The sequence below is a fragment of the Crocodylus siamensis genome, chromosome 4, assembly GCF_052110815.1.
Source record: "Crocodylus siamensis isolate JL-2025a chromosome 4, ASM5211081v1, whole genome shotgun sequence".
Lineage (NCBI taxonomy): Eukaryota > Metazoa > Chordata > Crocodylia > Crocodylidae > Crocodylus > Crocodylus siamensis.
This window is the reverse complement of record NC_143398.1, coordinates 151408119-151434627: the sequence shown is the minus strand read 5'-3', so window position 1 is coordinate 151434627 and position 26509 is coordinate 151408119. Positions and strand designations below refer to the sequence as shown.

The following is a 26509-nucleotide window of genomic DNA, read 5'->3' as shown; positions in this document are numbered from 1 at the left end:
CAGTGAGTTCAGGGTTTTTTTTGTTTTTTTCTTAAAGGGCTGAAGCTGGGGCAGGTGGGGCAGCCATGGGGAGACTGGGGGAGCAGGCGGGGGTTGGGGGACTCGTGGCACAGCGCCCCATGCAGCATGGGACAGTGGGGGGCAGTGGGGATCCCCCCCCCGGTCGGGCAGCAGCCAGTGAGTCAAGGCTTTTTTTTAAAAGGGCCCAGAGCTGGGATGGGCAGGGCAGCCATGAGGGGGCTGGGGAAGCAGGGAGGGGATGAGGCCTGGTGGGCATCCCCCATGCTCCCCTTTCCCATCCTCCAGCCCCCCTTCCCCCGGCCCCTACTTACCAGCTTGGAGTCCGGGTCCAGCTCCCTGCTGCAGCAGGTGGGGACTGCCTGAATCACCAAAGCTCTCCAAATCTTTTCCAAATTGATTTGGAGAGCTTCAAATTGATTTGGACCTTTTAATCGGTCCCCGATTCAATTCAGGTTCCGAGGTTCGGCCACCAAATTGGGCCGAATCTCCTCTAAATCAAATCAGCACCCGAAGACTCACACAGCCCTAATAAATAGGATATGTGAAAGAGTAACTGGCTTCTAAATAAGACGAAAGATCCCATGTGTAGCTAGATGGAAGCTGTTTATATCTCACACAACACACTGTGGCTTGTGAAAATTCTTGCTCACTCAGAAGGCAATCAGTCATTTGAGGGAAAATAGAACATCCTGAACAAGTCAGGACTCTGTAAATTGTAGAAGTTTGGGCCCCAAGTCATTCCTGTATTGGACTAGCTTTCCACCAGTGTAAACACACTGATTTCAGTATAAGCCTGTAATATCCTAAAATTGAAGGAATACATTAGTGAAATTACAAATATGACAATCACCCAGACAAACCCATCAACCCACTTTTATAATCCTATAATCCTAATCTATAGTCCGGGGTAGATAAAATATGGCCACAGGACAGATCCGGCCCACCAAATGATTCTATCTAGCTTGTGGCTGTTCCTCTGAAGGAGAACTCTATGTGGCCCACAGCTGCTCTGGCTTTTGGTGCCCCTCGTCCTTCTCCAGAGGCCAAGCAGCCACTCCCCACCCCATCCTAGCCCACCGTGCCCTGCCCCCTGTGTACGCTTTAAGGCAGGGGGCACTGACTCCTGGCCAGGCTTCTTCCTGCTGAAGCTATTTGTGCTCAGCTCCAACCCTGTGGCCGTTCACTGACCAGAGAGCCCAGCCCCTAGTGAGACTCAAAGCTCGGGTAGGCTTCTTCCTGCTGGCAGGGAGAGAGTGCAGAGGGAAGAGGGCTAGGAAGCGTGGGGTATCTGTGGGTGCAGCTGGAGCAGCTGGAATGGCTCCTAGATGACGCAGCCACATGTTGGGGACTCGGGGAGGGGGTGCAGGAAGAGTTGCAGGGAGCACACATGCACGTGTGTGTGTGCTCCTCAAGCTCTCATTAAGTGGCCCTTCAGCCCTAATAATTGCCCATCCCTGCTACAGTCCTACCTAGCTGAAACAATGTCACGCATAAATGTCACCTTTGGATCACTCAGAATGAAGAGATGCATATAAATATCATATTAGTAGTAGTAGTAGTAGTAGTACTAACAATGAATATTATTGAGAGGCAAGACTTTTTATGGGTGATATCATTTACTGAACCAACTGCATTGCTAAGCTAGGCTGCTGACTGATTCATTTAAAGGCACAAGGGGATCTGATCCCCGATCTCAACAACTGTGCCTCCTGCTATGCCACACATCCATGGTAGGACATGTAATTTTGGGATCGGGGATCAGTTTCCATTCACACCCTACTTGCCAGTGCAGGGAGAATCCAAGATCATGATCCTGGGCTTCCCTTGCTGAAAACTAAAAGCCAGGTACCCAAAAATCAGCTGACTGTCGCCTGGCTCCCAGGGCCTGCCCCAGGGCTGGTTTGAGCCTCAGTATGGTCCCAGAGCTACCTGCTTGTTAGCTGCTGGGGACCATCCTGGGGCTAGCTGCAGCCCCAGTGTAGTCCCAGTTTCATCTGACAATTAACCATTCCAGGTTTGGAGACTCCAGTGCTGCCAAATGTTCATTTTAAGGTGTGATGGAAAACAGCCACAAAAATATTATGCATTTTGTGTATAACATTTTTGTGGCACCATTAATTGCCAAACATGTGGTGGGGTCATCATGTAAGACAAAATTAAGAGACTAATCATGTCTTAAGCGAAACATCTGCTAGGGGCTACAGAGTTGGACAACCTTTCAAATGCAAACTTACAGTTGGTCCAATAAAATACATCACCCACAAAACCCCCAGCTTACACCCCTCTGGCTACCACATTATTGTTTCATAAAGTGCCAGAAGTATTGACAAGCAATGTTCTTATCAAGTTTTTCATTCATAATGCTATTAATGCTGCTAATTAAGAACAAAATGCTTAGCAAATGGAAATCTCCAGAACCTCAATATGTTACTTTGCATTGTTTTATATGGATTACAACCCAGATTTTTCTATTGACATTGTAATATAATCATCATGTGTTCCTCTATGTCAGCGTTAAAAATACATTCCCACTTATAGGCCATTTTTTGTTTTCAGCATTAACAGTATAATGTTAAATTTTGACATGAGCTTTTGAAAAACTGAACTGCAGTACCATAGTCACATTTTCATTTGTGCTTTACTGGCAGTCAATAAGGGGAAAGCAATGTTTTGAAGAATAAGAGATAAAGGTTTTATTCTCTCATTAAGGAAAGCATGCTTAGGAAAGAAACAGCACTAAAAATATGCAATTTCCTAGCCATTTGATTAGAAAGTGTGCCCCTTGATACATTCAAAGTAAAGAACATTATTGGAATCACAATGTGCTAGATTTATAGATTGGGGCAGATTAAGTGAAAACACCTTTGTCCCTTATCTCCATTTCCGCTCACCACTGGGGAGATTGTAAATAATTATTTTCTCGCTTCAGAGAGCACAGCCTGTTTAGAAGAGCAAGCAAAACCCTGGTCCTCGTTTTCTATATAGGCATGTCTTCCCCTGCTCAAGCCATAGAAATTAATGAATTAAAATCTAAAATCTAAAAAAAAGAAAACCGATTTCCAATGCAAACTAATGGCCAAAGTCTCAATCAGATGTTAGCACATGATTAATAGGAGAATTAAGCTTTGCAAACCCCAACAATGTCCTACAATGTCGATAAAGTGTTCTGTGTTTTCCCCAAAGCTGCTGAAGAATTAACTCCGGGAGGGCCAGCTTGTAGGGCCTGGAGCATAGCTGTGTGCTACAGCACAAAAGAATCCTACACAGAAGAGGACTTATTTTGGGAAGTATTCCCCCTGTCAAGGAACCAGAAGCAAAAGTGGGACAAGCTGGGACAAATGTTTGTCCCACAATAGTCAGTAGATGCAGAAGAGTAAGACTGGCATCGAACTCTGCGACAGCCCTTAAACTGCCCTTCCCTACTTCCACTGCATATGCTGGGGAACTACATGGTGCTGACAGCCAGGACTGCTCAGAAAGGACAAATTTAACTAAGTAACTTCTCCAAATACATGCATGGTATTCCAAAGGGCCTATAAAACTTTTTTTGTGCAGAAATTAACTCACAGACCAAGATATCAATCTGCTTCAGAGTGCAACTGTCACTGCTGTTTCTGTTCAGATATTTTCTTTCACTTGTTCTCACAAGCCTTCTTTGCTTTTGAGAAAAGATGGAATTTTAATTAAAAAAAAAACCCGGCAACAACAAAAGTATCCCTTTATAGTAGAAGCCTCTGCTCTGCTTTGAAGTATTCAATTTAAATAAGTTCCTGTTAAAAATACACTTTTTAGTACAATGTACTGTACAGGGCATTTCAAAGGCAGCCAACCAAACTTATATCAAAAAGTAAATGAAATCACCAAAAGCTTAATGAATGTGTTAAAGAATAAACATTTTACAAAAATAAACTTCCTTTGCTCTAAGTAGTAAAGCACATTAACTATTTAGCCCACACGTAGCATAGGACTGCTGAAAAACACTGATAGAGAGTACTCTTTGGTAAAACTGAGCCAAGTCCTTTCAACAGCTCCTACCATACCATACCATACCATACCATACCACTGCTACAGCAAGCTCACCTCTTCACCTCCTGTGGATAGAAAAAAAACTTCCCTGCACTTTGGAACAGCCAATCTATAGCTGTCACTCTTTCCTTCGGACATCCAGAAGTCTGGCTGCAAACACAACTATCAACCTATCTCAAATGATCCACACGTTTCATCTACCTGTTCCTCCCTCCATGTCTGCTCTGTCACCAGTATTTCTCATGCAGCTGCCAGGAACTCCTTTTTATACCTTACCAAATTCAGGAAGGGTTAAAATACAGTAGTGACTTCCATAGTTAAAATGATAGTCTATTTAACCCAATTCTTGTACAGTGGCAGCGCAAACAAAAAGGACTAAAAAAGCTGGTGAAAACTTCAGCTGCAGTGAGCCAGAAGAGGGAAAAGGGGGTCTTTCTCGATGAAGTAGAGAATAATAAAAAAAAATGGCCATTCGACCTCAGAGGGGCACCTGCATTTGTTACTTCATTATTAAGTTAAACCTATCAGAGACTTTTTATTTTCACTCAAAGGCAAGTCATTGACATACCAGCCTATAAGAATTTCAGCCAGTAAGTAAGGAAAATACATGTTTACAGCATTTTTGTCTCTGGTAGTAATGTTGCCCTCATTAACTGTTTCTGAGCAAGTGAGTCTATATGATATTTATATTAATAACTCCCAGGTGCAGCAGTGACACGTTATTTTATAAGTGGGGACATGAAGCAGATGCTATAAGCCAGGTTTTACTCCGTCCATTAGGAATCTAAGTAACACTTTGGCCCTTGAGGCCCAGATTCTGTTCCACCTGTTGCGCATTTAAGTGGATTTAGATGCTGAAATGTGATTCGGTTCCACCCTGTTCAAACCCCTGAGAATCCATTAATACAGTTACTTTTGTTATGATGTCATCATCAGGCCCTTAAGATTGAGTGACCACAAACATGGTGAGCAGTGGGAGGAGGACCAACCCACTTTTTGCATTAAATGGTTTTCAGGGACTTAAAACAGGATGAAACAAAATCATCCTGACACATAGATACCTAGGTCAACTTACATGCTTAATAGGGGGAGCAGAATCTGGACAGAAACCTGTGTCAGAATATGGAATTAATCTGGGTGTGATGAGTCCCAAGGTAGGGCACTAACCAATGGGCCTTTCTTACTAAAGAGGTTCTCTACATTTGGTTTTCATTCTCACCCCACCACACCAAGTGACCTCAGCTTGTATTGATGTCATCCTCAGTGTGATGCAGGGAGCAAGCCTCTTGTTTAGAGAGGGGCTAGGAGAGACGACTTGGGAATTGTGTTCTCAAGTCCTTACTTGGACAAAACTCCTAGTGAATTTAACTCACAGTGGGTGTCCAGATGCCACTCTGCTCCCCAGATAGCTAAAAAGTATGACTTGAATTTAATAAGGGCATGACCAGAATAAAGCCATCATGATTTGGTTTGTTTGTCTGTTTTCAGACATGAATCACCTCACTATCTAAACATGAGCAAATCAGGTAAACATCTATAAAACAAGGGTAGCTATACTTACCTACCTGAGATTAGTGAGGCTCATGCAATACAATCCAAGTGCTTTAAAGGCTGCTTCTTAAATTGCTCTGGAAATGCACATTATTTGATCACTTTTAACCAATCTGGTGAAAGAGGCTGCTGTCCCTTAGGAAATTTGTTTTTCATACAGGAAAATGACAGAAAATGTTACATACTATATCAAGGAATCCCTGAAATACATAGTGCTACAGTGCAAGGATAATGCACAAGTTAACACAGGGACAATATTACCTTTCTCTTCTTCAGACAATTAATCCATCATTGCTTCATCCCCAACTAATTAATAATAGTTACAAAATAAGAAGACACCACATAACAAAGATTTTGTACTGTGTCATAATCAGACCCCCAAAAATGGCTTCTCCGAATCCCAGAAGATGCAGGAGATCTCATACCTGATTCTCATCTTGCACCTCCATGCTGTACTGGGGCCCTGGCTGTACTTCTGTGACTTTCTCTCCAAGGAGGAAGCCCAGGCGAGTCATGAGTGTATTTGCTGCCTCATCTACGGATGGAGGGGGTCCCAGCTCCTGTTCTGTTTCACCTACACAGAAAGAAAAAAGGCAAATTATGATGGAAATTGGCCAAGCTTGTCTATGCAAACAGTGGGTGAACAGCAGCAAAATACAAATAACTTTTCACACTGCTATTTCGATAGATCAGTTTTTGGGTCATTCTTTTCTTCTGTGTCTTACTCAATACTACCTGCTGGTCACTGATTGATTCAGATTTTCAGCCTATTTATGTCAGTTCTAGTCTTTATCCTCCAACTCCTTATTAGAAGGAATTCTTAATAGCTCATATTAAAAGACAATTTAGTCAGTTTTCTCCCTGAGTTTAATGGAAAAGCAATGTAGGCTTAGCTAAGAAACAGGACCTTGCTGAAACAGCAATCCAGAAACCATGTTCCTCCTTGCCTCTCCTGCTCTTTGTTATATACACACACGTCATGCCCACACCACTTTAAATGACTATAAATGCACTGTTTTGATCTCCTGCTAACTACTCACTAAGTAACAGAAATATCAATAAGCTCATGCTTGTAAGCTTCTAACCACCTGAAGTTCATTACTGCATAAAATTAAGGAACTTGTTTAAAGCATAACCTATTGCTCATCAGGGAAGGTGGAATAAGATAACAGTCCCATTTTCAGCCCTGTCAGAGCAGGAAAAATCATTCCAAATCACATCCATTCAAAATCAAGCTTCCCATTATAGTCTAGCCCTTATAGCCTTGGGTCCCCTTTATACAGCATTTTGTAAATTAGCAGGCAAAAATATTTCACCCTCTCAAAACATTTTAAAAGCAAAGATTTTTATCTGCTGCAAGATGCAATTTCTTTTGTGCAGCCATTTCACAAAAAAATAAATTGAGAAGGATTGTTATCACACCTGCTGTCCTTGGAAAAACACTGCACAAGAAACATTACAGCTCTTAGGATGCTATTATGGTCTATCAAGCCAAATAATTACTTTTTGTTTTTTCAAACTGCCCAATTATGAATTTACATGTGAAATAACGTCTCAGAATGTGCTCAGACATTGTGCTAGGTAAAAATACATTTCAATATCTCTCCCTACATATTTGCACAATAGGCTATAACGATTTTGAAGGAGCCCGTTGCATAAGTGACACAAAAAATACTGGCTAAAATGGACAAAAATAAGGGTGAAGTATGATACATTTGTCTCAGTTCCTGTATATTTCCCAGAAGAGCTCTGCTTTTCACTACCCTAAATCATTTGAAAGAATTTCATGGGATAAAAAAATGTTACTAAAGGCCTCTCAAACTGACAAAAAACCTAAAACGTAGATGGAAAATTGATACTCTCCCTCTATCACAATCTGTTGTACCTAAGGATGTGTGGATATTTATATATATGATGCAAAGACTTCCCATTATTCAGTGCATGTTTGGCTAGAAGTTCAGATCAAGTTCTTTGCGAGTCTCAATCAGACCCTTACTAGCATTTTGATATAGTAAGCTACATGCTTCTGGTCAGACACACTAGAGGCAACGTGGTCTATGCAGCACAGTAATTCTCAATTAGGATGCCTTGGCACCTTGGGGTACCTTGAGATCCTGTCAAGAGTGTTGTAAGATACCATGCAATGTTAGCACTGTTAAGAGGTGGAAACCTGATTTACAAGATAATCAAAAGATTTCAAATAGGAACCCACAGTTTAAAAGCCGCCCAGAACTGTTGTGTGGTTTCTGAGTGCTCTGCAACAGAACAATTGCTCTATTACTTTTTCATTGTCAAAAAATCAGTGAAAACTAGGAGCTGGCATTTTCCAGGCAGACTTCAAGTCTAACAAGGGATGCCTTGTGCATAAAAATTGATGAGAACCACTGAACTAGCACAACAATCAGAAATGCATAGAATGATAGAAAATAGTGGGGCTTGAAGGGCCCCCAGGAGAATTCACCTTGTGCCCTGGGCCAGATCTGGACCATGTGGCTCCTTGGCTGCCAGATTCAGTGCAGAGCACAAAGAAGCAGTGGTGGCAGCAGTGGAGCATGCCATGGCAGTGGAGGCAGCAGAAGATGGGGCAGTGAAAGCAATGGAGCACATGGTGACAGAGGAGCATGCAGCGGTAGTGGTGGCTGCAGCAACGGATCATGTGGCAGTCATGGCTGCGGCGGAGGCAGCAGATCATGTGGCAGTGGCTCTAGGTTCTGCAACATGCCCCTTGCCAGAGCTGGAGTTGTCAGCTTCAGCTCCAATGACAACTCCAGCATGGGGGATGTGGCAGGGGAGCCCCAGCTATGTATTCCACTGCTGCAGCCATCACCATGTGCTCCTCTGCCTCCACTGCCGCATGCTCTGCCACCACCACCACATACCTCCAACTTCCGGTACCCCACTGGTAGTCTAGTAGGCTAGATAGTGTACCTCTGCAGGCCAGATTCAGCCCACAGGTTACAGGTTTGACACTCCTGATCCAAACCAATAGCCTGCTCAGAGTAGGATCATCCCTGTCTAAACCAACCTGGACAACTGGTCATCTAATCTGCTCTTAAAACTTCCAAGGGTGAAAATTCCATAAAGTAAGTAATCTGTGCCAGTGCTTAACCACACTCTCACCCTCACAGTGAGAAAGCCTAAGATTTAAACAAATTTCCTTTGTTGCAATTTAAGACCATTGTCCTTGTCTCGTCTCTTATGACCACACAGAATGGTCTACCAGCAACCTCTATATAACTACACTTCAGGTATTTGGAAACTTATCAAATTTATCTTCTCAGTTAAATAATCCCAGTTCTTTTAGTCATTACTCGAAAGGCATGTTTCCCAGACGTCTAAATCATTTTTGTTGCTCTCTGCCAGGCCTTTTCCAATTTGTCTAATCTTCCTTGATGAGTTGGGGCCAAAACTGGACACTGTACCCCAGGTGAGGCCTCAGTGCCTTCAGGGGAAGGATCATTTCTCTTGACTTACAAGTGACATTCCTAATAATATAGCCCTGTATGTTATTGGCTTTTTTCTTTCTTCCTTTATTAAAACAACTACACACTGTTGGCTCATGTGCAACCTTATGGTTCACTGTAATTGCCAGGTCCTTCCCCGTAGAACTGAAGAAGAGAGTCATGCCCCAGTCTGTATTTGTGGATGTGACTCTTCCATCCCCAGTACAGGACTTTGCCGTTGTCCTTACTGAATTTAATTTGTTTACTTTCAGACCATTTCTTCAGTTTATCCAGGTCACTCTGGATCCTAGCTCCACCCTCTAGAGTGTCTGCACCTCCAACTGACTTGGTACCACCTGCAAGTTTGCTAAGTGTGCACTCAGTTCCATCCTCCAAATATTTAGTGAAGATGTTAAATAATACCAGACCAGGACACGCCCCAGGGGAATCCTACTTGATACCTCAGATCCAGCAGGTCATCAAGCCATTGATAACTCCTCATTGAGCACGATGATCCAACTAGTTATGTATTCACTTTACAGTACTTTCTTCTCGTCCATATTTCCTTAGTTTATGAATATCATAAAAAGCAGCATCAATGTTTGTGTTAGGATCAAGGTATATTACTTATGCTGTTCTCCCCACACCTACAGGGTCCATTACCTTGTCATAAAAAGAAATCAGGTTGGTCAGGCATGACTTGCTTTGAATCCATGTTGCCTGTTTCTGATTGCCTTGTTCTCCTCCAGGTACTAAAATTCTCCTTGACGACCCTCTTCATGATCTTTGCAGGTGTCAAGGTTAGACTGACTGGTGTGTAATTCTTTGGATTCTCCCTCTTCCATTTATTAGAGATGGAGACTGTATATGCTTTTTTCCAGGAAGCTGGGCCCTCACCTGTCCTCCACAAGTTGTCAAAGATAATAGCCAATGGCTCTGAATTTAACTCAGCCAACTTCTTCAGTACTCTAGAATCCATCCCGCCCAACCCTGCTGATTTAATATCCAGCTTCACTAAGTAATCCCTAACCTGTTCTTCCAGTACTCTAGGTTGCTTATGTCCTTCCCTATCCTTGCTGCCAAGTTCCCTCATCATCAGATAACTAACCTTCTTCATAAAGACTGAAGTAAAAAAAGCATTAAATACTTCAGCCTTCACCACATCATACAATACTAAATATTAGATTGCCCTCTGCCTGTACTTTCCTTGATCTTCCTCTTCTGACATACTTGTAGAATAGAGTTTTGTTGCCGTTTACATCCCTTGATAGTTGCATCTCAAATCTTCTCTGAGGGAGACTTAAAAACACCCTGACACATGTAGCAGAAAAAGAACAGCAAAACCCAGAAGCACCGTGGAACACAGGCATAGTTATGCTTATATCATCCCTAACCAGTGGCTGTCCAACCTCTCCTTGAACACCTCCAGGAGTGGAGAGTCCACAGCTTCCCTAGGCAGTTTAGTCCACTGCCTCACTATTTTAACAATAACGTTTTTTCACATACCCAATCTAAATGTACTCTGCTGCAACTCCATATCCTCCTCTCTGCAGCAAGAGAGAAAGGGTGTTTTCCCTCTTCTTTATGGTAGCCCTTCAAGTACTTGAAGATTACTAGCATGTCCCTTTTTAAATGCCTTTTCCACAAGTTGAGCACGCCTAGCTTCTTCAACCTCTCCTTGTATGACCTGCTTTCCAAGCCCTTTATTATCTTTGTTGCCTGTCTCTGGACCCTACTACACATCCTATTTAAAATGTGGATCCCAGAACTGCACACAGGACTCCAGATGAGGGCTAACCAGTGCCATGTAGAGAGGCACTATCACCTCCAGTATCTTGCACCTAATGCTTCTATTTGTGCAGCCCAAAACCACATTTGCTTTTTGTGCGGCTGCATCACACTTCAGATCCATATTGAATCCGTGATCTACCAAGATTCCCAAGTCCTTTTCCATAGTGCTGCCATCTGGACAGGTGTCATCCATTTTGTATTTGGGTTTCTGATTATTCCTCCCAAGGTGTAGCACCTTGCATTTGTTCGCATTGAACTTCATCCTGTTGGCTCTAGCCCAACTTTCCAACCTCCTGAGAGCCTTTTAAATTGTGATTGCATCCTCCAAAGTGTTCGCAATTCTACCCAGTTTCATGTTGTCTGCAAACTTGCTCAAGAAGCTGTCTATGCCAGAATCTAAATCATAAAAAAAAAAATCAAAAAAAAAATCATTGAACAGCACCAGGCTGGGCCAGACCCCAGGGGGACTCCACTTGAAACTTCCTGCCATTCTGATGCGGACCCATTAATAATTACCCTTTGCTTGTGGCTTCTGAGCTAGTTATCTAACCACCTTCTAGTAGTTTTCTCTAGCCCACATTTCTCCAATTTGTTTATGAAAAGGTCATGTGGGACCTTGTTAAAAGCCCCAGTGAAGTCCAGATACACTATACCTCCTATATCTCCTTTATCCACCCAAGTAGCTACCCTGTCTAAGAAGATCAAGTTTGTTTGACACAACTTGTTTTTTATAAATCCATGCTGGCTGCTTGTGATCAGCCTTTCCTTCTCCAGATGCTTGTAAATGGCCTTCCTTTGCATATGCTTCAGTAACTTCCCAGGTACTAGGTGAGGCTAACTGGTCTGTAGTACTTTGGGTCTTCCTTGCCTTTTTTTAAAAGAGGGGCACTATGTTGGCCCTTTTCCAGTCTTCTGTTACCTGGCCCATCTCCCATGACTTCATGCAGATTGCTGCCAAGGCTTCCAAGATCTTCTCTACCAGCTCCTTCAGGACCCTGGGATGAAGTTCACCCAGCCCTGATGACCTGAATTCATTCTGACCCAACAAAAGCTCTCTGACCATCTCTTTTGTTATCTCATTCCTCAGCTTTCCCCACTTCCTTATCCAGATGATCCCTATTAGGTGTCTGGCTGCAGCTTAATTTTTTATGGAGACTGAAGCAAAGTAGCTGTTGTGTAGATCTGACCCCCCCACACCTCAATGGCTTGTTAACAGGGGAACCACAGCTTCCTTGGTCCTTCTTTTCTGGCCAACATACTTATAGAACCTCTTCTTGTCATTCTTAACCTCCTTTGCTAGATGCAGCTCATTCTTTATCTTTGCCTTCATAGTTTCATTGTTTGTAGGGTCAGAAGGGACCTGAGCAGATCATCAAGTCTTACCCCCTGCCATGGCAGGAAAGAGTACTGGGGTCAAACGACCCCAGCAAGGTGTTTGTCTAGCCTTGTCTTAAAGACCGCCAAGGTAGGAGCCAGGATCACTTCGCTTGGAAGTTGGTTCCAGATCCTAGCTGCCCTGACAGTGAAGTAGCACCTCCTGATGTCTAATCTGAATCTACCCTCTGCCAGCTTGTGACTGTTGTTTCTAGTCATGCCTGGTGGTGCTCAGGGAAACAGGTGCTCCCCCAATGCCTGCTGGTCCCCTCTGACTAGCTTGTAACAGGCCACTACACCCCCCCTCAGTCTTCTCTTGTGGAGGCTAAACAGGTTCAGGCCCCTGAGCCTCTCCGTGCAGGGCCTGCCCTGCTGCCCCCTGATCATGCGAGTGGCCCTCCTCTGAACCCTCTCCATGTTGTCCACATCCCTCTTGAAGTGCAGCGCCCAGAACTGGATGCAGTACTCCAGCTGTGGCCTGACCAGTGCCGCGTAGAGGGGGAGGATCACCTCCATGGCCATGCTTGAGATGCATCTGTGGATGCACGACAAGGTATGGTTGGCCTTCCTGACTGCATCCCCACACTGCCGGCCCATGTTCATCTTGGCATCAGTGATGACTCCAAGATCCTTTTCTGCCTCTGCACTGCCTTCCTGATCTTATCCCTGTAGGTTCTTGCTATTTCCTGGTATGCATTGTTGGTGACCTGCCCATTCTTCCATTTCCTGTAGGCTTTCCTTTTGTATTTGAGGCATTTTAGAAGCTCCTTGTGCAGCCACATTGGTCTCTTGTTATTCTTCTTGTGCTTCATTCATGTCACAAGAGTTTCTTGTTGGGTTTGAATACTGTGACCTTCAGAAGCTCCAAGCCCTCCTTTATCCTTAAGTCTATTCTCCCATGACACCATGCCACAGCTCCTTGAGTCAGATGAGATTCATCTTTTTGAAAACTACTCTCCTCATTTTGCTTATCTCATACTTTCGCCATCTTAGGGTCTGGAATTCTATTGTATCATGATCAATTCCTCCCAAATTTGTCATCACCTTCACATGCTCCACCAATTCTTCCCTGTTGGCTAGGACAAGATCCAAGATAGATGATCCCCTACTTGTATCCTCCACTTGCTGGAAGAGAAAGTCGTACTCCACACAAGTTAGGAATTGGCTTGCCATTTTGTTTGGCTACGTTGTTCTTCCAGAAGATGTACAGAAAACTGAATTCTCCCATCAGTATGATCCCATAGCTTCTGGAGAGATTTGCCACCTGCTTGAAGACTGCCTCATCTACCTCCTTTTTCTGATTTGGTGGCCTATAATAAATCCCCACTATTATATTAGTGCTGTATCTTTCACCTTTCATTTTCACCCAAATAAACTCTGCTTTGCAGACTTCTTTCTCTTGAACCAGGGAACAAGCACCACCACCTTTTCTCCCAACCCTGTCCTTCTGTAACCCTTGATGTTCATACTCCAGTCATAACAGCTGCTCCACCAACTCTTCATGATGCCAACCAGATCAGAGTTCTTTTCACAGGCTGCAGCTTCCAGCTCATTTAGTTTATTCCTCATACTTCTCACATTTGTATATCTGCATCAGACAAAGCTTGTATTCTGATTTCCTCACTTCCCTTTTGTGCCACTTGTTACAATCCTGTAGCTCTCTGGCACTTTCCCAGAGTTGAGTTGCTTCCTTGAGTCCTTTTCCCTCTGGACTATGTCCTCTGTTGCTGGAGGGATTTGATCACTTTTCCTCATGGAACCTAGTTTAAAGTCCTCCTTACTAGGATGGGCAGACAATATCCAAAGATGCTCTTCCCTGCTCTCATCAGGATGGATCCAGTCTCTTGATAGCAGCCCTCCTTCTAAGAACATCTGTCTATTGTTGAAGAAGCCAAAGCCTTCACGTCAACACCACCATCTCAGCCATGTGCTCACTTTGAGGATATGATGGTCTCTGCCTTGACCCCTACCTTCCACAGGAAGGATTGATGAGAATACCACTTGTGCTTCAAGCTCTTTAATCCTTCTGCCAAGAGCCTCATTGTCACCTGTCATCTGCTCAGTGTCATTCCTGGCAGTATAGTTGGTGCCTCCATGAACAAGTAGGAAGAGGTACATACCAACATCCAAAGGATGGCTGAGCTTTGGCAGACTCTGGGATGTTCTGAATTGGGACTTGAGACAGGCAGCACATCTCCCAAGTCTCCAAATCCAAATAAATTGGTGCCTCTGCTCCCCACAGAAGGGTCACTAACCACCATGACTCTTCTCTTCCTTCTTGGTGCAATGCCCTTGAGGCCTTGCATTTCCTGCTCTCTAGGCTGCTGCCTCCTCCTCCTCATGCCTGCAGATGTCCTCTCTTCTGCCTCTTCTCAGCAGTTTCACTGAAGAGTGCTTGAAAGTGTTTATTGACTTCAAATAGCAACTTTTCAATTTTGGGGCCCCTCTTTCTTCAAGTAGTCTCATAGTGTTACTTCTCTTCATTACCATTTGCCCAAGTAATCTTCTTGATCCCAGACGCAATGCAGCATTTGCTGAGGAAAAGCTAAAGGCAAAGTCTGGGTGTGTGATGAAAATGTAGATAATTATTCATTTGATAATGTGCAATCAAAAATGAAACCCATCTCTATTTCCCAGGCCTATGCTGATTCTCTGGTGCTAATAAGAGTGAAATTTCATTCCAGCCAGAAAAGCCAGTGGATGTGTGAAAGGGTAGCAATTTTATGAAGTCCCTTCCAGAAGGGAATCTTCTTAGATCTGTATTTTTCTTTTAATTAAATGCATCTTATTTAATCCCTTATCTTTCTCTTCTTGAGTATGGATTAATTACATCCTTCAAAAGGGTCTTGGGAAGCATAGCCTGCAGCTAAGGCAGAGGGAATCTTCTTTAAAGTTGTTCTTCATATGGAGAGCTGAAATAGTAACCTATATAAGAGTTCAATAATTAGATTAGCCTGCTGCTCCTACAGAAACCAGCTTAAGGTCGTAACATAGATTTCATGGATACATATAGCAAGTTTGTAAGTTCTCAGTCATATTATTGCAGTTTACAAGAGCTTTTAGTAGGATACAGATAATACTGATTTATGAGAATGATTAAATAAATACCTCATGGGGAGCCCACCTTATACTTCCTGGCTGCAGAATGTCATGCATTGCAGTACCCCCAAACTGATAAATTGGTCATGCTTGAAGATAGGCTGCAGATACAGGCGGACCTAGACAGGCTTGCAAGTTGGGCGGACCGGAACCAGATGAAGTTCAATGTCAAGAAATGTACAGTGCTCCACCTGGGGACAAACAATCCCCTGCACACACACAGGCTTGGCAATGCCAACCTGACCAGCACTCCAAATGAAAGGGACCTGGGGGTAACAACAGACCACAGTATAAACATGAGCCAGCAGTGCGATGCTGTGGCCAGCAGGGCTAACAATACCCTGGCATGCAGCAATCGATGAATCTCCAGCAAAACCGAAGAACTGATTCTTCCACTTTACTTGACATTGGTCAGACCGCAATTAGAGTACTGCGTCCAGTTCTGGGTGCCGCACGTTAACAAGGATGTGGTAAAGCCAGAGAAGAGCCACCTGTATGATCAGAGACTTGCGTGACAAAGGCTGAGGGATCTGGTACTCTTCAGCCTGAAAAAGAGAAGGCTGAGAAGGGGCTTGATATCAGCTTACTGCTACATCAGAGGCATACATCAAGGGCTCAGTGAACAACTGTTCACCAGGGCACCCTTGGAGAAAATTACTGAGTAATGGTCACAAACTCCTGAAATAAGCTCCTTCCAGAAGTGGTGCAATCACCTACCCTGGAAATCTTCAAGAGGAGACTGGATGGTCAGCTCACTGAGGTCTCCTGACCCCAACTATCTTTCCTGCTTGGTGCGGGGGGCTGGACCCGATGATCTTCTGAGGTCCCTTCCAGCCTTACAATCTATGAATCTATGAATAAACAACTACCAACTACTGAAGACAAGCTTTTTTTAGTTATTTCAAGTGGCAGTTTCTCTTGTGAAAATTACGAAAGCAGATGCTTTTAACTGATTATAGGATTTGCCTTTCTCTATAGGACTGTTTTACTGTCAAACAAAAAGCTCATTCACCAGTGTTGTGTTTAGGATAGATTTAAGTGAGAGACATATTTAGAAAGAGGGCCTCATTTTCTGAACTACCGAGCATTCCTGCTCATGCTGAAGTCAGTTAGTGTTCACCACTGCTGAAAAGCAGGCTTGGAATGGATGAATGGAGAGAGAAAAAAATATATGTAAATTTAGTGTTCATATCTGTAAATGTAAAGAGCCTTGAAAGTTCTGTCGGATATCCAAATGAAAACTTAGTTCATAATTAATGAATTAGTGTGATTCAGCAGTATGAGAGTCCATTTTACACAGAGAGCATGAACCCAGGTTTTTCTGTGAAAGCACACACGTGTGCACCTGTGTAGGTGTCTATATGTACCACAGTACAGTGAGGAATTAGAGGTATGGCAGCTGCTAAAGCTTGATGGGTCTACTCAAAAGCCCCCAAAGCACTTTCCATCATATATCCAAGCAACTCGAGGTATGCTGTAGTAACTGGATTTGGGTCAAAATGTTCAAACATAAGGCAGTCTGCATGATTGCATTGATTTATTTCTCTTGCTGAAATGGTACATGGGGAGACAAGCAGTTTGTACAGTATCTGGGACCCAAACCATGAAGCTATGTATAGATGAAAATTAGTGCTTTGAAAGTACATGGAAGCAAAGGAGAAGCCAGTGCAATTCCCTGAATATAAGTATGATGCATTTATGCAGGCAGGCTGTTGAATTTTGGGCTACCTGAATTAGGTTGAAATGCATTATTAGAATTAGTCAGCGAGTAAGCTACAGTAGCCCCTTTTGAGCAGTGGCTCTCAAACTTTTTAGAGTCAAGGACGCCCTCCATCACTTTTTTGAATGTGGTGGCATCCATGGTTGAGAACCACTGTTGGTGCTCCCTCAGTTTACCTCAGTTGTTGCTGCCTCCTGATAAAACTGTCCCATGCCTGCTGCATGCTCAGCCTGGGAAGGGCCCTTTCCTTCATTAGGGTTGCCTGATCAGGCTAAAGCAAGGCAGGAAATGCATGGTGCTGTGTAGCTCTTCCTGGTTCAGCATTCTCCCCCCCAACTCCTCCCAGAAACAGAAGCACAAAAGTGGGACTGTCTTGCACACCCCCATTTCCAGGATGAGAGTGGAAAGGATCAGTCTGGGAAGGGATATAGCCATCTTCCGCCTGCTTTAAGCCAATCAGAGAGCCTTAACGCAGGAGAAGAGCAGGCAGGGCAGCTTCTCCTGGCTGCCATCATGGCAGCAGCACTTGCTTGAAGAACCACTGCCTTAGAAACTGTTTGTAGATTTTAGGGCAGAACAGTTGGTGTCACTTGTCCCAGCAACAGTGACTGTTTCCTCAACGGACACACCAGCTTGCAAGACTAGCCCCCAGTCTTTGCTGTTCTGTCCTACCCAATGAGAAGGCTAGAAAGCTGTCATTTAACTATCAAACAAACTTATCCGCTTATCCTACATCACAACACAGTGAAATACTGTATATATTCTCATTATATGAGGGATAACAAATGTTTCTACAGTGATTATCACAATGAAACTCAACTGGAAGGCTCTTCTGACATGACAAAACAGGAAGTAGTATAATTCAAGCAATTCACATAGCTCAGCATGACCAATTGTTACTTTATTAGAATATAGCTTTCAAGATGCAAAAGAACTCAAGTGAGGTAGCTTTGCAGTGGACTATTTTGAATTCAGGGCTTTTATAAAATGTTTGCAGCATTAATGAATTGGATGTCAGGGAAGAGAGACGAGACCGCTCCAAGCAATCTGTGCCAAGGTATTACAAAAAAAGCTGTAACTTCCCTTTCAAAGATGACAGATAAAATAGCCTCTCACTGAGTTCAGTGAAAGGGCATTATTGTTTCTTTCCTCCATCAACATGTATGCTACCCAGTAAATACTCTGGACAATTTTTTAACACAATTCAGTGAATTAAATGTCCTTGACCTCAATGGGATATTAGACTACGTATCTGAGGGGAAAATTAGCTTGAGATACTTCAAAGAATTCTAGCCCTGCATTGATATAATGAACTATACCAGCTCAAAAAGAAATATCACAGTGAAATCAGGTCATTAATAATCAATATATCAATAAACAGTATGAAATTCTTTGCTCTGCACTATGCATGTAAGCCCACTGAAGCCAACTGGGCCATATGCATGAGACCACAGGTTAAAGCTTTTGTGGTGTCTCACATCAACTCACACATTTCCATATAAGCATCGAAAGTAATAGTGAGAATCTTGCTAAAACTGCCAGAGCCAAAAAAAAGAAGTACAAAAATATACTGCTTAAGTCATTCCATGGTGCCTAGGCACTGTACAGGAAGAACCCAGAAATTATGTAATTTTATTTTATATGTCAGGGCAGAAGGAGAGAGTAGGAAGAAAATTTCCATCTCAAGGGATTAAAACAGTGTGATGAATTATGCCACCATTTTAAAAGGGACCACACTAGAAAGGTCATGTCTTTATTGAGATAAAGACACAAAGACATGTTCTTATCCACTTACTTTCTCACTCGTGCCAATTTGTCATAGACACTGGTTTCTGAATATCATTAATCAGTTCTTATAGGTCACTACAGGAATTTTAACAATGGATTTTTGTAGAGGGCTTTTTTATTTGTTTCTTGGTGCCACAGTTTACCAAAAAGTGCAATAAAACCAATTTCCAAAATCTGCCACATGATGTAATCTGTCCTTAATTAGGTGGCCTAACTGTACTACCCGAGCCCTGGTGATGCATTCAACAGGTATATTCTTGCCCCACTGGCAGGAAAGCAGAATGAAAAGGGACCTTGTGGAAGTCACAGAGTCTACCTTTCTCCATGAGCATTCTGGGTAACATCCTTAGTATGAGAGCACAGGGCTAAACAGTTTGGGAGTAAGGTGATTTAAATCACTTTTGTGCTCTGCTCAAATCCTGAGCTGATCCTGAAGTAAGACATGATAGAACCCTGGGGATCAGCTCAGTTATAGCTGCTTATCAGCAGGTAACTATAAGCGCATCTACACTTGCATTTAAGTGCGACTAAATTTAATGTGCATTAAGTTAATGCTCATTAAGCGATTTTTGGCAGGTGTCTGCATGTGCAGTGACTTGGCACTAAAGTTAGTCTCAAATCCCTGGACTTGGCACTAAAGTTAGCTCCAAGTCTCTGCAGCCTCTGGCCACATGGCTACCAGCACTTGGCAGCCATGTTGAAGCCAGAATCAGCTGCCAGCACCTGTGACAGGGCAGACCAGGCATTAATGTAAGTGCCGTGTCACGTCTACACAGGCATTAATGTGCATTAACTAACTGCACCTATATTTGATACCTGCATCTGTAGGTACCAAATTTAGGCATGATTAGCCTAAGTTAATGTGTATTCATGGTGTGCACATGTAGACACGCAACCATAAGGCACATTAATTTAGGCTAATGCGCATTAACACATCTTGTATAGATGTGCCCTATGTGTAGCAGCTTGACCAAGAACTTCTCTGGCACTAAGTCCTGAGGACTAGCCCATGTATTTAATGAGCTGTTGGAGTGTTTGGTATAAACATATCCTTTTGCATAGGATACACATTGCAAAACTACACTCCATCTGGTACAAAAACCCTCATACAACTTCCCTGAAAACTAGATTACAGTACAGGAATACACCACTACTTTCATATTTAACACCAAAACCTTTCTAAAAGTTGTCTAATGATGCAAATATTTTAAGGTTTTCTTTTGTATATTCCATTTAAAACTCTCCAAATGAATATTCAGGGTAGGGTTTCTAAATATATTAATGTGTACTGTACAGGCCATTAAAACTATTTTTTTTTATAACACTACAGCATTTACCTTTACCAAGGTACACTAGGAAAGGCATATTCCACAAGATTAGGTTCTTCCTCCCTCCCTGCAAAAATGAGGGTTTGCAAAGTGTTTGCAGGGGGGGTGTCATATATAGCCAAAAAAACAGCTGTACAAGACAGGTGAAGCACTACAGCTGGTTGGAGATGCAGTACTCCTTGAAGTAAAAGCTGCAGCAAACAGCTGAGCAGATCATCCTTAACTCAGCTACCCATTGCAGATTAAGTGGGTTGCAAATCACCCAAATACAACAGATCTAGGTTCTACTGCATTTGCTAAATTTCCTAAATGGAATATGAGAGATATACAGGTATAATATTAAAGCTAACTTTGTAAAATTTCCACATTCATTCATGGCATTCATTGCATGACAGCCATTGCTCTGAACAGAATCTTAGGCCCCTCTAGGTACCAGTCACCTTGTTTCAGCAGAAAATATTAAAGTACACATAACATTATATAAGAAGTTGTCCCATTGATTGTATGGGACTTGAGCTATGCATATTTACCTGATCTGCTGACCCAGGTGAGCAGAATTGGAATTACATAAACTGTTATTCTATCACAATAATTAGCAATTCTCCTTTAGGCCAAGTGGCAGGATCTGTTTGGTTTTTTTTACTAGGTTTTTATTTATAATTCCTGTTGAATTGAAGTGACCAGGGAATTGATATAGAATCAAACTCCCAAAATGTGATTTATTATTACTGCCATGTGCCAAGGGGGTTGACACTGACAAGTTGGGTTTAAACAATGACAACCCAATTATATTTTTATTTGGCTGTAACCTGAAATGTTGATCAACCTAATAATGCATGTGATCAGAAAGAGGTAGGTGGCCGTGTTAGTAAGAAGTCAGGCAGAAAGCAGGGCATAGAAATGCATGTTATAGATTGACCAATGCACTCTTCCAGCCACTGTCATTTCCTGTGGAGTTTTTTGGTTACTGTTGTCTGTCAATTCCTGTCAAGTTTTTTTGGTTGTGGTGATCTGTCAAATCATAACTGAAGGAATGGAAACTTACTATTCCACATTATAAATCAGGATGCAGTTATAAATAGTGAATTTATTTTTTTCAAAACCATCCAAATACTAAATTAAAAGTAATTACATTTATTATTTTTCTAATATAAATGAAAAATGTAATGCTTGTGATACTGTCATTATTCCATAATTAATAAAGAGAACTTAAAATACTTTGTGTACAAAACAGCTACTATCTATTTTATAGGGAATATAATGAAAAATTTCACTCCGATGAAGAGAGAACATTTATCTGAAAACAACTGGAAAATTCTACACTGTAGAAGCCAATGCATGGCTGTAGAGTGATGGTTGTTGAGAAAAAAAGTGACAAAAATGCCACCTGTCTCTTTTTTGTAACTGTTATATTAATTAATCATTTACTATAAAAATGTGCCTGCCAATAAAAGAAAATCTGACCTTCTGCTGAATATATCCAAACACCACTACTGACACGTATACTGTAATAACCATATCTTTAAACTGTAGTGTTCACTTACTGAATTTTAAGCTGTTTCTTTTATACTATGAAAGCATATTTAGTCCAAGAATATGATGATTATATAAACACGTTTCATGAAGAAGAGTAACGGTTCCAGGTAAACCAGAAGAACCAGAAATGGACATGTTCTCTGCTTTGTTAAACGCATCTTGCAAGAACCTGGGCAAGCCACTTAGCTTCTCTGTGCATCACTCCCTCAGGTAAGTATCTAACATGTTATTAATTTATATAGAAAGAGAATGATTGTTTTCTCTATAATTAATCATAAACTGAAGACAACCTCAAACAACTGGGTTTGAGTAACTCTAGCAGGACAGGTCCTGAGGGCAGCCATATCATCCCCTAGTTGCTGCCTTGATTCTGTCCTACTTACCCACTCTGGCTTCTCAAGGTCCCACTCTGCTATCTCGCCTGCTATGCCTTGGTATTATAGCAAAATGGGGAGACTTCCCTCAGAGGTCCGTGTGCTCAGCGTGCCCTTCCTATCCTGACCTCACAGTCTCTCCATTTCTGGGCCTCTAGCCCCACTGCCCTAACTGCCTTAAGGGTGAGAATTGTGGTCTTTGTCATCCCGTATAGCCATACACATGCCTCTCTGGTGTCACTTGGTATTGATTCACAGGGAGCCTTACCCACCACTTCCCCAACAGCCTTGTCAGTCACAACTCTGATTGTGCTCTCTGTACCTGGGGCAAGCAGCCATATTTCTTAAAGGCCTTTCCAGTCCTCCAGGATCCTGGAGCCAGCTGGCTGCTCTCTGGTTTGCCCCTCTTCAGTAATGGGGTAGGGGCTCCATTACAGTAACACCAAAAGAGCTTACAACTTCTCATGACAAAAGGTTCATCCAATTTGGAACTCCTTTCTTTGACATTCTAGGTGTTTCAAATGAAAGGAACATGATCCATCCATACAATCTATTCTTCAGTACTTTTAAAGATCTGCAATGACTTTTCTTTTTTAATCCAGAGTGTGGTCAGTTCTGCTCTGACAAAGGACAATTGAGTCTTCTGGTAACATTGTCTTTGCATACATTGTTGCAGTTGCTATTATTATGCAAATAAAATGAATCTCTTTTGAGGTTTTTTTAATTGTTTGTCTCTCTGTACAAATCAATTCCAGAGATTAACTACAGATGACATAAAATATGTTTGTATGTATACTGAATATGGTGCCTTTAATTTAAAAAATAAAAACAACTCAGATTTGGTGTCAACTTTTTAGCCTTTGGATGTGAGGTCAGAACTACTCTGTGTTTGCCACTAGTCCCAGGACTTCATTATAGGTGTAGGTAGGAAACTAAATGTATGTTGTTGTGGCTTGCCGAGACTCTAAATAGCATCGAGTCACTGAGGTTCCTCAGCAAAAGGCAGGATCAGTCTCTCAAAGGGGAGGGTTAAGTCAGAAAGAGAGGGAAATTGTGCAAACCAGTATGGATTAAAAAAAAAGAAAAAACAAGAAAAGTGAAAACTAACATCCCTGCTTGAGCACTGTAAGAACCAGTGTACTTGAAATCAAGACTTTGGGATTCTTTTGTGCTGAGCCTTCCACTGTTATCAAATCATTCAAAAAGTTGCACTAGAATCTTTATCCATTTTTTGTTAGACTGATGAACAGGAATGGCACATTAATATGTTCTGGCTTTTGTTCTTAATTTCCAGTAGAGATAGGTAGCAGTTCTCTATATAGATTGGCCAACATTATAGAAAAGAAATAAAAAAAACAGCTTTTACACGGTTGCGAAGCAGGCAGCTTTTGTGGATTGGAATACTGCTCATGTTTAGAGTATCTAGTGTTTTATCAGCCAGGTCAGAAGCATCTTGAAAGGAATAAATTGAAGAACCGAAGTCTTAACTTCATGGAATCCATGGACTGAATTCAGAAGCAGAATAGAGTAATTTTAGAAAACAGCAACCCACCATTTCTAATTTTCTAGCACAAAACTGAATCTAGTCTCAAAAGTGAGCACCTCAGAGTGAGGGTCACAGGGCACAGACAGAAATGCAGCTCCCCGCTGTAACTCATAGTGCTTTGCTGGATGCGCCACGTGGTACAGCTATCTCTGGGACCCAACAGACATTCACTGTTGGGTCCCAGGGGGTTGGGAGATGAGCTGCAGTTTAGACTGTCTGTGTCTTTGCAGCTGTTCTCCCTTAGCTCCTTCCTCCTCCCGCCCCCACCCCCCAGCCGTGGTGCTGTCTTTGGAATGGGAGCGGGGCAAGGGAGTGGAGAGAGCTCTTTCTGAGGGGTACCCACCCAGCACTAGAGGGTGGGGCTGATGGATTTGAGTCCCCCAAGAGTTCAGACTGTCATGCGATCAGGCATTTTTAAAGCACTCTGCAGGTGTACACTTCTGTCAGTGCATAGTTGTAGAGTGCTTTCTGTGGCTGACTGCGCAACAAACTGCTACATCTGCCAGGGACCACAGGAAAACAGAGCAAAGCATTACCAGCTACTTAGCTTGGTACAATGTCATATTCTACCTCAAAGTTGAACTTCTACAAACTGAACAAAGTGTATATAGGGTTGCACAACTACAACTGAAGGGGAATGTGCTTCTAATATCACTGTTTAACAATTTGGCAAAACTGTTATTTTGTTTCCTCTTGCTCTCTGATTCTGGAAGTTCCAGAGAGCCTGCCCCAGAAGCAAAATACTAGTGCTGGCATCTCAAGAAATTTGAGATTCACAATATCTGGGACATTGCAATGCCTGGTGTCAAGTGATTATATGAAAATCTGTGCTTTCATTAAAGAACACATAGCCCACATGGTCGCGTAGACAAGCTTGGAAAGTGACCCAAATCTGAACAAGACTGAGCAAAAGAAACCACAAACTGCAAAACACCATGGTTTTTAAGAAAAATGCCTTCTCATTTTAAGCTCGCCTCATGGTTTTTTTATGGACTGATTTATGGGCACATCCAGATAAGCATGCACATGCAGTTTGTTGCGCCACAAATGCTGTCTGCAGTACTGCAAACTGCATGCACTGCACATGCATAAATTTGCCACATGTGGACTCATGCATGTGTGGTGCAGTGGTTGCTGCAGGTGGGTTTGCACAAACCAGATGAGCGCACATGTGGCAAACGCATGCATGTGCAGGATGTGCAGTTTGCAGAGCCCCAAACTGCATGTGTGCTCATCTGGTTTGTGCAAACCCAACAGCACTGCTGCAAATCACACACACTGTGCATGCATGCATTCACTCAATTGCTAATTTGCAGCGCAGCAGGTTTTTTTTGACACCCGGATCTCAGAGCCAGGAGACAGCTGTGTCTGATGGAGCCTAGAGCTCCTCCTGGCTGCTGCAGAGGCTAGTTGCAGGGCCACAGGGAGCAGGAACAGTCTGCTGCTAATAGCAGCAAATCTGTCCCTGCATCCCTGCATGTGTAGACATGTGGCTTGGAGAGTTCGAATAGCTAACTTGACAGTAAACTGCTCCTGGAGTAGGAAGCAAAGGCTGCTATATTTTGCAGCAACTTCCATTTCCAGATGTATTTACAGTGTAGCAACAGGCAGAACACACTGCCATAATCTAATGAGAAAACAAAGAGAAGACAATTGCCAAGTTTGCATCTCATAGGAACAATCACTAGTTTGACTGAAGGTAAACAAAAAACCTCCAGTGAGCTGTTGCTACTCAATTTTGTAGAAGCTGCTGCGAACTGAACCTACTTCTAGACTGCAATCCTACCCAACAGATTACGGACCCACACCCACTAATAAAGAGGCAGATATTCTGAAATACTGGGAGAAGCACCCAGAGGGTATCACCTCAATCTTTGCAAAAACAAATTTCAGACAACAGGCTCACATCTATGCTTTGATCTCACACAGGCACTGAGTGAGGTAACTAATGATTTTGGCTGGGTCAGATAAGCAAAGGTACATGTTAGCAACATAACAAAAATCCTGCAGTTCATGCCTGGATTAATGGGCCAAAGTCGGTTACAGGGGGAAAAGAGGGTGCAACTGGATGGGCTAGAAGCTGTGGTATTTATTAGGGAGGTAAGGAGAAAATGAGGGGTTACGGGCAGAGATTTGGAAACTGTACAAAGAATTGACTGATTAATGACAGGAATCTGATTGACAGGGCTAGTGGGGGGTAAAAACGTAGATGGAATGCAAGAGAAATGGTGCCTAGGTTGGCTGCACTGATTCTAAACTACAGGGTGATAAAGGAAAGAATAAGGGGATTTGAGTTGTACAGACTGGATGGACAGGGCCAACAAAGAACAGCAAAAAACTGGAAACTAATGGGATCTGCAGGTGATCAGCACATCTGAGTACTGGGTCTTTTGGATTTGGTGACTCAGTACAAATAACTACCTAATTTTAGACACTCAGAAAGATCACCACATTCTTTGTCTGGATGCGTCTTTAGATTTGTTTCACAGATGTTCTTTTAATTAAATGCAGAGCTGGCACCGAAGTCAAAGAGTTAAGGTCCCCTAACTCTTTATATTAGAAAACACTAATTTAGATGCTTCTGACTTTGAAAGATTTTCCATCTGGGCTGACATTTTCCATGATGGTTGTCAGCCACAGGCTGATTTTTTTTTCAAGGTACTGTACAATAAAGCTGTCCAGCTCTTTCTGAGAATGAGGGTTGGAAATAGATATGCTTTCACCAATGTAAAAAAAAAAATTAAGAGCCTTTGTCTCTGCTTTGGGACTGGGACTTGCAATTTGCCATGGGGAGGTGACTCTGGGGTCAGAGGAGTACCTTTTGATGTGAAAATACATTTAGTCTTGGCTGCATTATAAACTGTTCAAGTTAACTTAAGCACATGCTTGGTGGAGATTTACCAGAGGTTGCC

At 42.6% G+C, this 26509-nt stretch overlaps 1 protein-coding gene across 10 annotated transcripts in view; it reads right to left on the bottom strand.

The window, feature by feature from the left end:
- TANC2 (tetratricopeptide repeat, ankyrin repeat and coiled-coil containing 2) overlaps nucleotides 1–26509 on the bottom strand; it is a 780830-nt gene that overhangs the window by 256583 nt on the left and 497738 nt on the right. For all 10 annotated transcript variants that reach the window (XM_090044146.1, XM_090044147.1, XM_090044150.1 and 7 more), the window contains one exon: nucleotides 6024–6172. In XM_090044146.1, coding sequence (XP_089900272.1) covers nucleotides 6024–6172 — 149 coding nt within the window. The remainder of the gene's footprint in view (nucleotides 1–6023; nucleotides 6173–26509) is intronic.